The sequence below is a fragment of the Ammospiza nelsoni genome, chromosome 14 (assembly GCF_027579445.1).
Source record: "Ammospiza nelsoni isolate bAmmNel1 chromosome 14, bAmmNel1.pri, whole genome shotgun sequence".
In the NCBI taxonomy this organism is placed as follows: Eukaryota; Metazoa; Chordata; class Aves; order Passeriformes; family Passerellidae; genus Ammospiza; species Ammospiza nelsoni.
The window spans coordinates 17,028,021-17,042,053 of record NC_080646.1 but is presented as its reverse complement, the minus strand read 5'-3'; the positions used below and the strand labels follow the sequence as shown (position 1 = coordinate 17,042,053).

Here is a 14,033-nt window from a genome sequence, read left to right as displayed (position 1 = left end):
ACGCTTCCAGGGAAAAATTCCAGCCAGGACTGGAATCCCAAAGGGCTCTAGAGGGGACTGAGCCCATCCGAGGTGGCCCCAGCCTCGGGGGAGAGGAGGAGCTTTGTCTGCTCCATCCACTGTCTGCACCTGGAACCTGGGCTGTGGAGGAGCCAGGAGGGACAAGGACCTGGCTGGGACCCCTGTGGCCACCACGGTGGTGGCATCTCCTGTGTGGAGGAGCCAGGAGGGACCTCCATGTCCCCCTGCACGGAGCAGCCTCAGCCCGATCCCCGCACCAGCCCTGGGGATGCTGAGGCTCTTGGGGCTTGCGGGGCAAGATGAGGATTTTTTGTGGAATTCCCGTTCCCAGCCACCCCAAAGAGGCCGAGACGGTGCAGGCAGAGCTGGGTGCGTGCAGGGCAGGGCAGAACCGGGTGGGTGCAGGGCAGAACCGGGGCGGGGTGGCTCGGTGACCTCGGGTGCATTTCTGGTGCACTTTCAGCTGCTTTCAGTTCCTCCCAGAAGGAGCCTGGGAGAGGATGGAGCCCCTTCCACACGTCCCCGAGGCCAGAGGAACATTCCAGACGCCGGGGGGAACTCGGGGCTCACCCCAGTAATGCATCCCCGGATCTTTCCTGCGCGCTGTTGGAGCTAGGATGTGCTTCCCAAAGATGGGCTGGGCTTGGCACCCCGCTCCCGTGGCTGCTGCGACCTCCCTGGTGCTGCACCCCGACTTTCCCTGTCCCCTGCGGTCCCTTTGTCCCCATGGAATCAGGGAATGGGTTGGGTTGGAAGGTACCTTAAAGATCGCCTATTCATTCCATTAATTTATTTTATATTATTATATCATATCATGTCGTTATATGACATTACATTATGCTATGCTCTCTGGTATGTTTATGTGATGTCATGCTATTTATGATCAGTTATTTAAGCAATTTTATTGCATTATTGTTAATATTAATAACAATAATTCTACATATAATATCTCCTAGGACTACAGAATCAGGGAATGGGCTAGGTTGGAAGGGACCTTAAGATATTTTTATATATTATATTATATTATATTATATTATATTATATTATATTATATTATATTATATTATAATTTTCATTGTAATTTGACCATTTTAACGTTCTTTATTATAGACTTTGTAACGCTTTTTATTCTTTTACTGCCATTTTAGCATAATTTCAGTACTATTTGCACCCATGTGAGCGCACACCGGGCAGGAACCGCGGGGTCGGTCCCGGTCCCCGGGCTGCTCCTGGTGCGGGTCCCGTTCCCAGTGCGGATCCCGGTGCCGGTGTCATTCCGGTGCGGGTCCCTTTACCGGTCCCCATGCGGGCGCCGGTGGCAGTCCCGCTCCCGGTGCAGTTCCCGCTCCCATTGCCGGTGCGGCTCCCGTTGCCGCTGCCTGTTCCATTCCCGGTCGCGGTGCGGCTCCCGCTCCCGTTTTTGTTCCCGGTCCCGCTACGGTTCCCATTGCCGGTGCAGGTCCCACTACCCGATGCCGGTCCCGGTGCCTGTGGGGATGCGTTACCGGTGCGTGTCCCGGTGCTGCTGCCGCTGCCGTTCCCGGTGCGTGTCCCATCCGCGGTGCGGGTCCCGCTGTCCCCGCTGTCCCCGCCGTTCCCGCTCTCGGTTCCTCTGTCCCCGCTGTCCCGCTGTCCCTCTGTCCCTCTGTCCGTCCCTGTCCCCGCTGTCCCCGGTTAGTTGCGCTACCGGCGGTGACCACCAGGTGGCGCCGCGCTCCTCCCGCTGCCCCCGCCCCGCCGCCGGCGCGGTGCTCGCGGCGCATGCGCGCTGCGCTCGGGGCGCTCCGGTTCCGGGCGCAGCTCCCTCCGTCCCTCCTTCCTTCCCTCCCTCCCTCGGTCCGTCCCTCCGGCCCCGCCGCCCCGGGACCCCCCGCGCCCCGCCCGCCCCGCGCCCCCCGCACACCCGCCGCGCTGGGCCCCGCCGCGCTCCGGCGGCGGCGGCGGCTCCGGCTTCCCCCGCCCCTTCCGCCCCCCCGCGCCCCCCCGCCGGCCCAGCCGAGCCCGGAGGCCCCGGCGGCGCCGCATGGAGCAGCCGGCGGCGGGCTGAGCCCCTGCCCGCACGGAGGTGAGTGACCGACGGCCGCGGGAACCGGCGGGGGGCGGACAATGGGCCGGGGGGGGGGGGGCGCGGGTCCGGCCCCGCCTGACCCCCGGTGACCCCGCACGGCCGCTCCCGCCCCGCCGCAGTCCCCGGGGACCCCGCGCCCCGTTCCCGTCCCGCACGGGCACAGAGAGCCACCCCCGGCACGGCGAGGGATGCTGCGGGGCTCCGAGCCCGCCGGGGGTACCACCTCCCCCTGCCGCTGCATCCCCATCCCGTACAAAGGCCCGCGGGCTCAGCCCGGCTGCTCGGAGCGCTTGGCAGCTCCTTGTTGGGTTGAACGTTTTAAAATTTGGGGCTTTTTTTTTTTGTTGTTGTTGTTTTTTGTTGGGTTTTGGAGGGTTTTTTTTGTTGTTGTTGTTGTCTTTCATTATTTTTTTAAATTTTTTTCGGGCAATAAGGCGGCGGCGGGTTATTTATAGCCGCGGCTGTTGCTCTTGGTTCAGCGAGAGCGAAACGGGTTGTGCCATTGGGCGGGGAAAAAAAAAAAAGTCCCCCCCGAAAAATCAAAAAGTCCCCCAAAAAAAAAATTATCAAAAAAAAGGCGAATGGGAGGAGGAGGATGGCAGCCTTCCTCCCGGGACAGGGGTTTGTTCCCACTGGACCCAAGCAGGAGCACAACCCCATCCTGGCAAGGAGAGGTCCCCGGAGGGATGCGGGAGGTTTTGGGAGCATCTCCATCCTCCCTCGTGGAGCTGTGGGGTTACCCCTGCCAAGGCAGGGAGTTTTGGGGCATTTTGGGGAGTTTTGGGGCGTTTTGTGGAGTTTTGTGGGCTTTTGGGGTGCCTCTTTGCTCTTTGATAGCTGCCTGCCCCCAGCTTTTCGGTTTTGAGCGGGCGTTTGCCAAAAAAACCCTTCCGTGCCCCGCTCCACGTCCTGTCTCTGTCCCCCGGTGACAGCACCAGGGAAGGGGATACTGGGGTGATTTCTGGTGGAAAGTCACCCTGGTGAGGTTTTTGTAGGGTAAAGGAGGACCAGGAAATCCTCTTTGCAATGTGGGGCTGGGAGCAGCTTCTCTGCAGGCCTCCACCACCTGTCCCACGGGTATCTCCAACTCTCTGACCAGCAGCATCCTCTCTTTCTCTTCTAAAAGAATTTCAAAACCCCTGAAAAAGAAGCTGTTCCCCCCCTTTTTTGCAGCAGGGCACCCGGCTGGGGCTGGTTTGGGGGAGCAGCTCCGAAACGCTGCGAGCTCTCAGGCGAGATGAAGGAGGAACATTTTTCTTTCGATTAGAGTAATCGTAGGTGTTCGTTGTAATAACAGCAGATAACATCTCTCAGAGGCAGGGAGGATGTTGTCTGGTTTGGGGTGGCTTTGCGATTTTTTTTTTTTTTTTTTTTTGGTTGTTTTTTGAAGTTTAAAGGACTTCACTGGGAGGTGGGTGCACGGGAAGGGGTGGGTGTGGGTGATGCCCACACACCTGTTCCCGTTGGGAATGAGGCTTCTGTGCCATCAAACTTCATTTCAACAGAGCCATCCTGGTGCTGGGCAGGTGCTGCCCCTTCCCCTGCTTGGATTTGAAGCTGAGATGCAGCATCCTTCACCTGCCCACCCCGTGGTGATGGTGGGGCTCCCAAACCCCTCTCCCAACGTGCCCATGGGTCTGGCACGACTGGGTTTTATTTTGATTAATGAGAGGAACGCTGTCCCCAGCTCATTTCCCAATGCCCTTTGGATTCTCAGAGGTGTTGGCTATACCTGCCTTGCCTGGCTCCTGGCTGCCAGGCTGGCCTTCCCATTGGGAAATGAGGGATGGACCTGGGGCATGAGATCCATCCCTGGGGGTTGAAATCCATCCCTGGGGCTCCTGCATCCAGGATGCTCCGCTGGGCAAACAAGGGAGCTGGGTTTTGGTTCACCTGAGCACATCCTGAGCTTGCAAAGGAGCAAACCCTGGCCTGGCAGGGCTGGGAAGAGCCAAACCCAGCACTGGGCTCTGCCCAATCAGCCCAGCTGCTCCCTGGCTAATTTTTTTTAATGATTATTAATTTCTTTCATGTGCTGCTGCACATCCTGCTGGAGCAGAGCGAGCAGGGGCGATGCCCGTGGTTTCCCAGCAGGCACAAGATGCTGCTTTGAAGCTCTGCATCCCCTCGGGCAGCATCTCCAGGTCCTTCTCCCAGCCCAGCATCCCGAGGGATGTGCAGGGCGGGCTCGGGGCCGGGGCTGGCCCGGGTGACACTGCTGGCTGTCACACGGGGCCTTCGGGGGCTGCTTTGGCAGCTGCCCCGTGTGGTTTCCTCCTCCTCTTCCTCGGAAAGTCTCGGCTTTGAGGCAGAAATGAGGTGACGATTAAAAAGAGGCTCAGAGGAGTAAGGCCTGTATCGGGCTGAGGGGCAGCCCCTGGTGTTGGAACCACCTCCCTCTTTAAAAGTGAAAGGCGGATTTATTGTGTGTGATTATAACAATGCCACAGTCCTGTGCCATGAATATCCACGATCTGGGAAGATAAAAAAGCCTGGGCTGGCTGCAGCGTGTTCTTGGTGGGGTTTGCTCAGGCAGTTTCCTCTTTAGCGGGGAAAAAAAATTCTCTTTATGAAGGCAGGCTATGAATTTTGTATCCTTGCTGCATTTATCAAATATAAATGCTGGTGACATCCGTGAGCTGAAAGCCCAAACAAGCGGCCTCTGGGACTGGGAGGATTCAGCTCCTACACGGAGTGGAAAACCTTTGTGGGATGAACCTTTGGGCATCTCTTGCACTGGCTGCAGGGTTTTCCAGCTGGTGGAAAGCTCCATCCTGCTGCTTTTGGGCTGTTTGGAAGCAAGGCCTGGCTGGTGGGAAGCGCTGACTCAGGGCTTTGGGCTGGAGCTCTCCTTGAGCAACAGCCTGTGCTTGCTGTCCCACGGGAGCCTGCATGGGGAACAGGGCTGAAGGGCCCAGCCATGGGAAATCCCCTCCTCAAACCTTCCTCCAGGCTTCAGCTACATCCCTCCACAGCCTAGAGAGCGGGGTTTATTCCCTGCATTTCTGGTGCTGCCTTTCAGACCGGTGGGATCCAGACCCTTGGGTGAAATCTTTGTTCCGTGCCAGGTGTGAATCCAAAATTTAAGCAAAAATCAGCTTGGAACAGCAGGGGGTTGGAGCTGGGAACGTTCTGGGTTCACAGTTGTGGGTCGCATCTGGTGCTCCCCAGCCCAGAATTGCCGTGCTCTGCCCTCCCCTGGATCCTGGCACTCCTGGCAGTGTCCCCAAGGTGCCACCAGGCTGCGTTTGGGTGCCATCTCCAGCTTTCCCCGGCCTGGCTGGCAGAGAAACCCCCCCCAGCACTGTGGGGATGGAAACCCCTCAGGTGCCCAGGCTCTGCTTTTGGGGTGAACACCCCAGCCTTGATTTCTGCCAAAAGCAGAGAGCCGTTTGCCATGTCCCCACGCTGGGGAAGGTGACAGAGGTGCAGGGGGGAGCGTGACGCCTTTTCCGGAAGGCTGCGGGCACGTGGTGGAAACAGGGCCACGTTCTCACCGAGCTCTTCCTCCCGCAGCTCTGCCCCTTATCTCCTTCCTCCTCCTTGCCCCTCGTTTCACTTCCTCCTTCCCAAAATACTCCCAGCCCTGGCTGACGCCACGGCAGCGCTGCGGGCGGTGACCCCAGGGGAGGGGATGGATTCCGCGATATTTGGGTGGGGTTTTGGGGTTGCTCTGTGTGTGTCCCCCCTTGTGCCCCCCAGCCTGGCACGACCCCGGTGCCCCAGCCCAAGAAAGCCTGGTTTGATTGTGGGGCCGGTGACTTCATCCCGTGCCGGGGGCTGGAGCGGCGGGAATAAAGCCGGGTTTGTTCCCCTCCCTCCCACACAGCCATCCCAGAGCACAGCACCCCTGGGCAGCACATCCCCTTGGGCTCCAGGAGCTGCACGTTCCACTGTCCCAGTGGTTTTCATGCTGCAGGGAGCAGTTTTTGGTTTATTTCTTTTGGATCCCAGGCCTGGGAAGCTCTCAGGGCTGGATGTTTCCATGTGTGGGTCACCAGGGAGAGCAGGGCTCTGGCTGTGTAGCCTGGGAGAGGAGTGGGATGGACTTCTGGAGGTCATCTCTGTTCCCTTCCCTTCTCTGGGCATCTCCACGCTGCGCTGGACTTATCATTGGTGCAGATGCTGCTCTCAAAAACTCAGTTCTTAAGAAGCTGGATCCGTGCAAATGCCTCCTAATCCGGGTGAGCAGCTGCTCCCACCCCAACTGCAGGGACTGAGCGGGCCCAGAGCTCCCACTTCCACCTCAGTTTGGGGATATTTTGATGCAGGACCTGTTCTTGGAGGGAGCAGAGATGCTCACCTGGCCTGGGAGCATCCTTTGGGGGGTGCTGCATCCTCCTCTCACCTCATTCGTGCCGTGCTGTGCCTCTTTCCTGCCGTGCCCTGTTCTCAGCCATCCTTTCCCCCCGTGCAGGTCTCATGGTACCAAGTGAGGTGTCCCCCCTGTGAGAGTTGCTCCCCCAACCTCCTGAGAAGATGTCAGGGATGCAGGTAAGCTCTGGGTGAGGAGAGGGGGGCATGGAGCCATCCATGAGGCTGGCTCGTCCATCCATGGAGCCATCCAGAGGTGGCCCCAGCGCTCGGGAGGGACGTGGGGACACTTGGTTTGAATAGACCCCCTTTGGGTTCCCATCTGTGAGGGGGGTCCCTGAGGGTGCCAGGGGTGGGTGGCACGCTCGGGCAGGGCTCTGATGGCATCCCCTGCTCCTGCCAGGCCGTGTGGCCATCTGGTACAGAATGTATCGCCAAGTACAACTTCCACGGTACCGCCGAGCAGGACCTGCCCTTCAGCAAAGGAGACGTCCTCACCATCGTGGCTGTCACCAAGGTGAGCTGTCCCCTGTCCCTGCACCCCCTGACATGTGCTAATGGCAGCCCCTTGTCCTGCCAGTCCCGCTGGCTGGGTGTGAATCTGGCCAGGAGCTTGGTTAATTAATCCATGGCCTCGTTAGTTAAGGTTTCTCCAAAAGGCGAGTGCCTCCTGGGAGGTGGAGGAGGGATGGGAGAGGCAGCGGTGCTGGGCTCCTCTCCGGGGAAGGAAAAGAGGGGCTCTGGGTTTGGGGGGCTCTGGGATCACAGTGAGCCCTGTGGGGCCACCAGCACTGGGGTTTGGTGGTCCCAGCACCGACCCCAATGCCCTGCTCATCCCATCCTGCCTGCAGCCAGCAAGGGGAACCCCCAGAGGGCTCCTCGGGTGGGATGCAGGGACCACGGGCTCGTTGTGACATCCTGCTGTGTCCCCACAGGATCCCAACTGGTACAAGGCGAAGAACAAGGTGGGCAGGGAGGGCATCATTCCTGCTAACTACGTGCAGAAGCGGGAAGGGGTCAAAGCTGGCATCAAGCTCAGCCTCATGCCGTGAGTACCCTGCCAGGGCTCTGGGGCTGCAGCATCCCTGTGGCAGGAGGGACATTCCTCACGGGACACAGCGTGGATTTGGGATTGGGATTTGCTGCTAGGGAGAGCTCTGGGTGTTTTGGGAGCTGCCTGCATGGCTGAGAAGGTGATTCGATGGTTGGGTTGTGTTTTAATTTATTTTTTGGTACCCAAGGCTGGGGTTAGGGTTAGGCTGACTTAGGGTTAGGTTTACCTAGGTTTACCTAACCTGGGCTTAGGTTTATCTAACCTAGGGTTTGGTAAAGGCTGCTGGGAGGAGGAGGGAAGGTTGGAATGGGGTCTGTAGAGGAGGGATTGGTTTGATGTTCCTGCTGCATCCCAGCACTGCCAGTGACTCCCAGGCTGGAGGAGGAACCTCCTGGGAGCATGCAGAGGGACAGAGGGACAGAATCCCAGCTGGGCCCAGGAGGAGAGGAGCAGGAGGAGGGAGCAGGAGGAGGGGAGCAGAACACCATGGAGGGAGCTGTGTCAGGGGTGGGTGGGGACAGCCAGGAGCAGCACAGTGACAGCGAGGAGCACCGTCCCCACGCCGGCAGGGCCAAAAGCTGCTGCACAGCCAAGCACAGCCCCACAGGGGTGCAGGCAGCCCTCAGCCCGCCCTGCGTGGCCCTGCAGGTGGTTCCACGGGAAGATCACAAGGGAGCAGGCGGAGAGGCTGCTGTACCCCCCTGAGACGGGGCTGTTCCTGGTGCGGGAGAGCACCAACTACCCCGGGGACTACACACTGTGCGTCAGCTGCGAGGGCAAGGTGGAGCACTACCGCATCATCTACTCCTCCAGCAAGCTCAGCATCGACGAGGAGGTCTACTTTGAGAACCTCATGCAGCTGGTGGAGGTGAGGCCGCCGCTGGAATGCCCTGTGGGGACATGAGAGCTTGTGGGGTTGCAGGGCTGGGGGTAGGTGCTCTTCCTTTCTGCTGGGGACAGAGGGAGGAGGAGGAGGAGGAGGGACAAGGCCGCCACCAGGCCTGTCCGTGGCCTCGTGCTGCCACCTGGTGGGACCTCAGAGCCCGGCACCGCTGGGTGTCACCAACCCTGTGCCAAGGTGTCACCCAGGCCCCGCTGTGTCCCCCCAGCATTACACCACGGACGCAGACGGGCTCTGCACCCGCCTCATCAAACCCAAGCTGATGGAGGGCACGGTGGCAGCACAGGACGAGTTCTCCCGCAGTGAGTGGCCGTGGTGCCCCCTCCCCTGCCCCTGGGCACCCCGCAGCACCCTCTCACTCCCCCTTCTCCCCCCATGCAGGCGGCTGGGCCCTCAACATGAAGGACCTCAAGTTGCTACAGATCATTGGCAAAGGGGAATTCGGAGGTGAGCCCGCTGTCCCCAGCCCGTGGTGGCCCTGAGTGGTGGGGGGGCTCTGTGGGGCCCCAGGAGGCTGGGATGCTTCCCAGTGCCTCCTGTGCCCATCTCTCCTGGCCTGCAGACGTGATGCTGGGGGATTACCGGGGGAACAAAGTCGCCGTGAAGTGCATTAAAAACGACGCCACAGCGCAGGCCTTCCTGGCAGAGGCGTCCGTCATGACGTGAGTGCCACCCTCACTGGGGGACAGAGTGAGGGAGGGGACGCCTCTGTCCCTGCCAGCACGGTGGGTGGCCCCTGACACCCCTGTTGTCCCCAAACCCCCACCCTGAGCCCTCCTGTGCCACACAGGCAGCTCCGACACAGCAACCTGGTGCAGCTGCTGGGGGTGATTGTGGAGGAGAAGAGTGGCCTTTACATCGTCACCGAGTACATGGCCAAGGTGAGACCCCCCCCACACGGCCACTTGCCCTCCCCCTCTGTCCCCTTGTGTCCCCCACGCTCTTGGGGCTTCACCCTGGTACGGCTGGGTCACGCCAGCTTGGGCTGCATCTCACTGGGGACACAGGGCTGGCTGCAGGTGGCATGTCCCTTGTCCCACGTTGGCTCCCAGCAGGGGTGACATCCCGAGATCTGCCCCTTGAGGGAGGGACATCATCCTTGTGTCCTGCCCCTCGTTTGAAGGGACATCTCCCCTGGGTCCTGTCCCATAAAGGAGGGACGTCTGTCCTGATCCTGCTCCATGAGGGAGGGACATCTTCCCTGGTCCTGCCCTATCTTAAAGGGACGATCTTCCTGGGTCCTGCCCCATGAGGGAGGGACATCATTCCTGAGTCCTGCCTCATCCTAAAGGGACATCATCTCTGGGTTCTGCCCCATGAAGAAGGGATGTCATCCCTGGGTCCTGCCCCCTCCTACAGGGACATTTCCCCTGGTCCTGCCCCATCCTAAAGGGACATTCTCCCTGGGTTCTGCCCCATGAGGGAGGGACATCTGCCCTGATCCTGCTCCATGAGGGAGGGACATCATCCCTGGATCTTGCCCCATCCTAAAGGGACGTCATCCCTGGGTCCTGCCCCATCCTAAAGGGACATCATCCCTGGGTCCTGCCCTATCTTAAAGGGACATCTCCCCTGGTCCTGCCCCACAAGGGAGGGGACAGCAGGTGTGCTGCTGGCCCTGCTGACCCCTCTCTCTGTCCATCCTGCCTCAGGGCAGCCTAGTAGATTACCTGCGGTCGCGCGGGCGGTCGGTGCTCGGGGCAGACTGTCTGCTCAAGTTCTCCTTGTAAGTACCAGGCAAGGCCATGCCCACCCCCCTGACCCGCCCCACCCGCGCTTTGGGGCCTCCCTGCCAACCCCCTTGTGCCCCCCACCGCTGGCAGAGATGTCTGTGAAGCCATGGAGTACCTGGAAGCCAACAACTTCGTGCACCGGGACCTGGCGGCCAGGAACGTGCTGGTCTCGGAGGACAACATCGCCAAGGTCAGCGACTTCGGGCTCACCAAGGAAGCCTCCTCCACACAGGACACAGGCAAGCTGCCTGTCAAGTGGACAGCACCAGAAGCACTTAGAGAAAAGGTGGGTGAGCAGAGCAGAGGGGTAGCTTGGGTGTGTGCTGGAAGGGGGAACGTTCCAGGCTGTCCCAGAGATGGTGCTTGAGTGCCACTTGGTGCTTTGTGACCCCCAAAACAGCTGCCCTGAGGGTGGGGAAGATCCCTTGCCACCCTTGGTCCTGTGATGTGTGCTGGGATAGCAGGCCAAACTCTGTCTCCACAAATGAAAAACATTCCAGCAGGTAATTGGAAGGAAATAGTAAATGCAGATTGAATTAAAGAAGCATAGTTGCACCATGAGGTCTGATTTTTAAATATGCTGTGAAAGGGAGTAACATCTTTAGCTAAAGATCCATCTTTTTTTGTATAATTAAATTTGACCCAATAGGTCATGTACATAGAGCCAAGGATCTCTGATTCTTGAGGCTCAGAAGATGCCTTGAGAAGGTGAGGAGCCCACTCTTCCCATGCATCCAAAGATTATTTGGGGATGGTCCCATAAAAAATGTGCCTGATACAGCTTTTTGAGTATCTTTTGGGATTGGCCAAACCTCTACTGGCACACCAACCAAACAGGTGGAAGATGGTTTCTTGGGGGCCACATTGGACAAACATATGGTATCTAAACTTGAATCATTAGCTAAAGTCACCCAGACGTTTGTTTTAGGTTGGCAAATCTGCATGGTTAAAGTCAAGCAGAGCAGAAAAGCATAACTTTCAATTGAGCTCCATATTTTTCTTAAACTCTTATCCAACACAAGAATTCTCCAACACTGGGGATTCCCACACCCAAAGTCCACAGTCTTCTGTGGAGCTGTAGATCCCACACCCCTGCCTGAGCCTGCTTCTCTCCCTGCAGAAATTCTCCACCAAGTCGGACGTGTGGAGCTTCGGTATCCTCCTCTGGGAAATCTACTCCTTCGGGCGAGTGCCTTATCCGAGAATTGTGAGTGATGAACACCCCCGGGGTGCTCAGGGAGGGAGCTGAGCCCGGATTTTTGGGGAGAGCCCCTTCCTTAACCCCCCGAATTCCCCACAGCCCCTGAAGGACGTGGTGCCCCGCGTGGAGAAGGGCTACAAGATGGATGCTCCGGACGGGTGTCCGGCCGTCGTCTACGAGGTGATGAAGAAGTGCTGGACGCTGGACCCCGGCCACCGGCCGTCCTTCCACCAGCTCCGTGAACAGCTAGTGCATATCAAAGAGAAGGAGCTCTACCTGTGAGGGGGGGCTCTGCCACCCCACAGCCGCAGGGGACCCACGCTGGGGGGGAACCGGGGTGTGCTCAGCCCCCCTGCCCCATCACGGCACCAGGAGGGAGCCCCGGGGGTGCTCAGCCCCCCTCCAATTCCCCCCGGTTGCTTCCAAACTTCCAAATCTGTCAGTTTTTATTTTTATTTTCCAGGTTTGGTTTTTTTGTTTTCATTTTTGTCTCCCACGCTGTTTGTTTTTTATTTTAATTTTTGTGGGGTATTTTTTGTTATTTTCTCGGTTTTGGGGGGAGCGTTTATTGTTTTGGGTTTCTTTTGGTTTTTTTGGGTTTTTTTTTGTCTTTTTTTTTTATTATTTCGAGCAAGGGCCCAGCTGAGCGTTGGGCGTTTTACTAAAGTACGAATCTTATTTTTTAATGTAATTAAAAGAAGAAAAAAAAAAAAGGAAAAAAAAAAAAAAGAAAGAGAGAGAGAAGAAGGTTGTTCAAAGGAGAATAATAATAAATAAACCAATGAAACGGACACATGAAAAGGAAACCCCCAGCGACAGAAGTGATGGTTGAGGGGGAGACGCTGGACTCGCCGCCCGGTCGGGAGAGCGCGGCCGCGTCCCCGCCTGACGCTTTTTCTTTTTTTGGGTTGTTTTGCTTTAAACTCGTTGCAATGTTTGCATGCTGTCTCCAGAGGCCTTTTTTTCCAGTCCTGTCCAGTGCTTTATTCTCATGTAATGCTACCGACTGTGAGATTAAAAACTGTAATAAAAAAACCATTCCATACGGACGCGGCACACCCCGCCTCGGCCCCTCTCTGTTGCCAGCGGCTCCGGGGGAAAAAATGGGGGTGGACCCCCCATCTCCTCCCCAGATCAGTGAGGATGAGCAGCACTTTGCTGCATCCTACCTGTGAGAACTGGCTGTGATGGGGATGAAGTGATGCCAAAGCTCCCCTTTAGTCCAGGCTTTACTTTTTACTTTACTTTTTACTTTCTGATGCTTTGGGGGAGCAGTTTGGAGCTGATTGCTGAACCTCGCCGCCTTCCCTGATTATCCCACCTGTGCAGGTGAGACCCCGATGTCCCAGGCCCCGTCCCCAGAGCTGGAATTCCCGCAGGGAGCCGGGTGGAGGTGGCGTCTGGCAGGTTTGGAATAGTTCCGCTCCTCCGCAGGGAATTATTCAGCGTTAAACGCCGGCTGCCGGCTTGGCAGGAGCTCTCCGCCTGCTCCGGGCCGGGATCGAGACCGAGATTCCTCTTGGAGCGGGGTTAAAAGGGAAAAAATGGAGTGGTGGGACACGGGCACAGCTCAGGGATGTGGGATGGAGTGCGCAGAGGGGAGATTTGCTGCTCACCCCATTCCCTGAGACCTCAGAAGGGGATGGGATGGGGATGATGGGTCTCCTCTGTGTGGGGTTTCCTCTCCCCTGGACTGACCCCCCTCCTCTTGTCCACATCACCCCCCCTTCCTGCCGGTGCTCCAGCAGTGCCCAGCCCGATAAGCCGCTTTACTTTTTGGGCTTATGAAGATTAAAGTCATTTACAGGCAAAGCCTGCAAGAAACGGCTTTGGGAACGGAGAGAAGTACCCAGAAGCTTCACGTGATGGGAGACAGCAGGGAGGGCTCTGCTCCTGTCCCCTCCTGTCAAAAAAAGGTGAGGAAACTCACCCCAAAATTATGGAGATCTTCGATTATTGGGATTTTTGATTTTCCTCCAAATGGCACCACACTTCCCATGTGGTCTCAGGGGTGGTGTTTGGTGCCTCAGCATCCTCCGAGGATGCTGAGAGATCTGCTGTGTTCTTCACTACAAATCAGCAATTTCACCCTGAAAGTCCTGCCCCTCTTGTCGCCACCGTGCCTCAGTTTCCCCACACAGAGTCTCTTGGTCTCTCTCACTCTGTGCCTGCAGCTGCTCATCCTGGACCCCTCCAGGGATTTATCCCAAGGGACTTTGGGGCTCTGTCCATCGGCAGCAGCGTGGGGACAGGCTGGGTGACACCCCGAGTGCTGGCTCACGTCACGTCCCCTTCCTCCCACTCCTCCTCCCTCGGGCACCGAGTCGGGCACAGGGCCCGGCTGTGTCAGCTCCATCCTGCCTCAAATTCCCGTGTGAATCATCATCCTGCAGGGCGTTATTGCCGTGGCACACGGGCACCTCTCCCTGCCGTGCCAGGAGGGAACGCGGCACAGGGAACAGGAGCACGGGCTTTAAAAAAATCCCTGGAAAATCCAGCAGGAAAATCTCCTCTCCACACCACTCAGTGGGATCCCAGCTGGACAGGGCTGGGGAGAGCTGGGCTTTGTTTGAAAGGGCCATCTCCAAACTCACACATCCTTTGCTTTTCCATCCCTACCCATCACCTGCACCCCACACGGACCCCAGAGCCAAATCATCCTTTCCTGGCTCCCCCCTCTCCCTGCAGATTCTTTCTCTTCTCCATTAGGGGATATATAATTTTTATATATACATTAGTGC

General features: G+C 57.9%; 1 protein-coding gene across 1 annotated transcript; it reads left to right on the top strand.

Moving 5' to 3' along the window:
- The first annotated feature begins 1,996 nt into the window (after positions 1–1,996).
- Positions 1,997–12,348, top strand: CSK (C-terminal Src kinase). Its single transcript, XM_059482060.1, has 13 exons — positions 1,997–2,086; positions 6,507–6,583; positions 6,807–6,920; positions 7,339–7,451; positions 8,106–8,325; positions 8,567–8,660; positions 8,740–8,805; positions 8,921–9,020; positions 9,149–9,239; positions 10,011–10,084; positions 10,182–10,377; positions 11,212–11,298; positions 11,392–12,348. The coding sequence occupies exons 2-13, from the start codon at positions 6,569–6,571 to the stop codon at positions 11,572–11,574; spliced, it is 1,353 nt and encodes a 450-aa protein (XP_059338043.1). The 5' UTR covers positions 1,997–2,086; positions 6,507–6,568; the 3' UTR covers positions 11,575–12,348.
- Positions 12,349–14,033: the final 1,685 nt, after the last annotated feature.

Coding starts and splice junctions, on each gene's coding strand:
- CSK (XM_059482060.1), top strand. Junction 8,326..8,566: donor ACCTCATGCAGCTGGTGGAG/GTGAGGCCGCCG, acceptor GTGTCCCCCCAG/CATTACACCACGGACGCAGA. Junction 8,806..8,920: donor TGGCAAAGGGGAATTCGGAG/GTGAGCCCGCTG, acceptor CCTGGCCTGCAG/ACGTGATGCTGGGGGATTAC.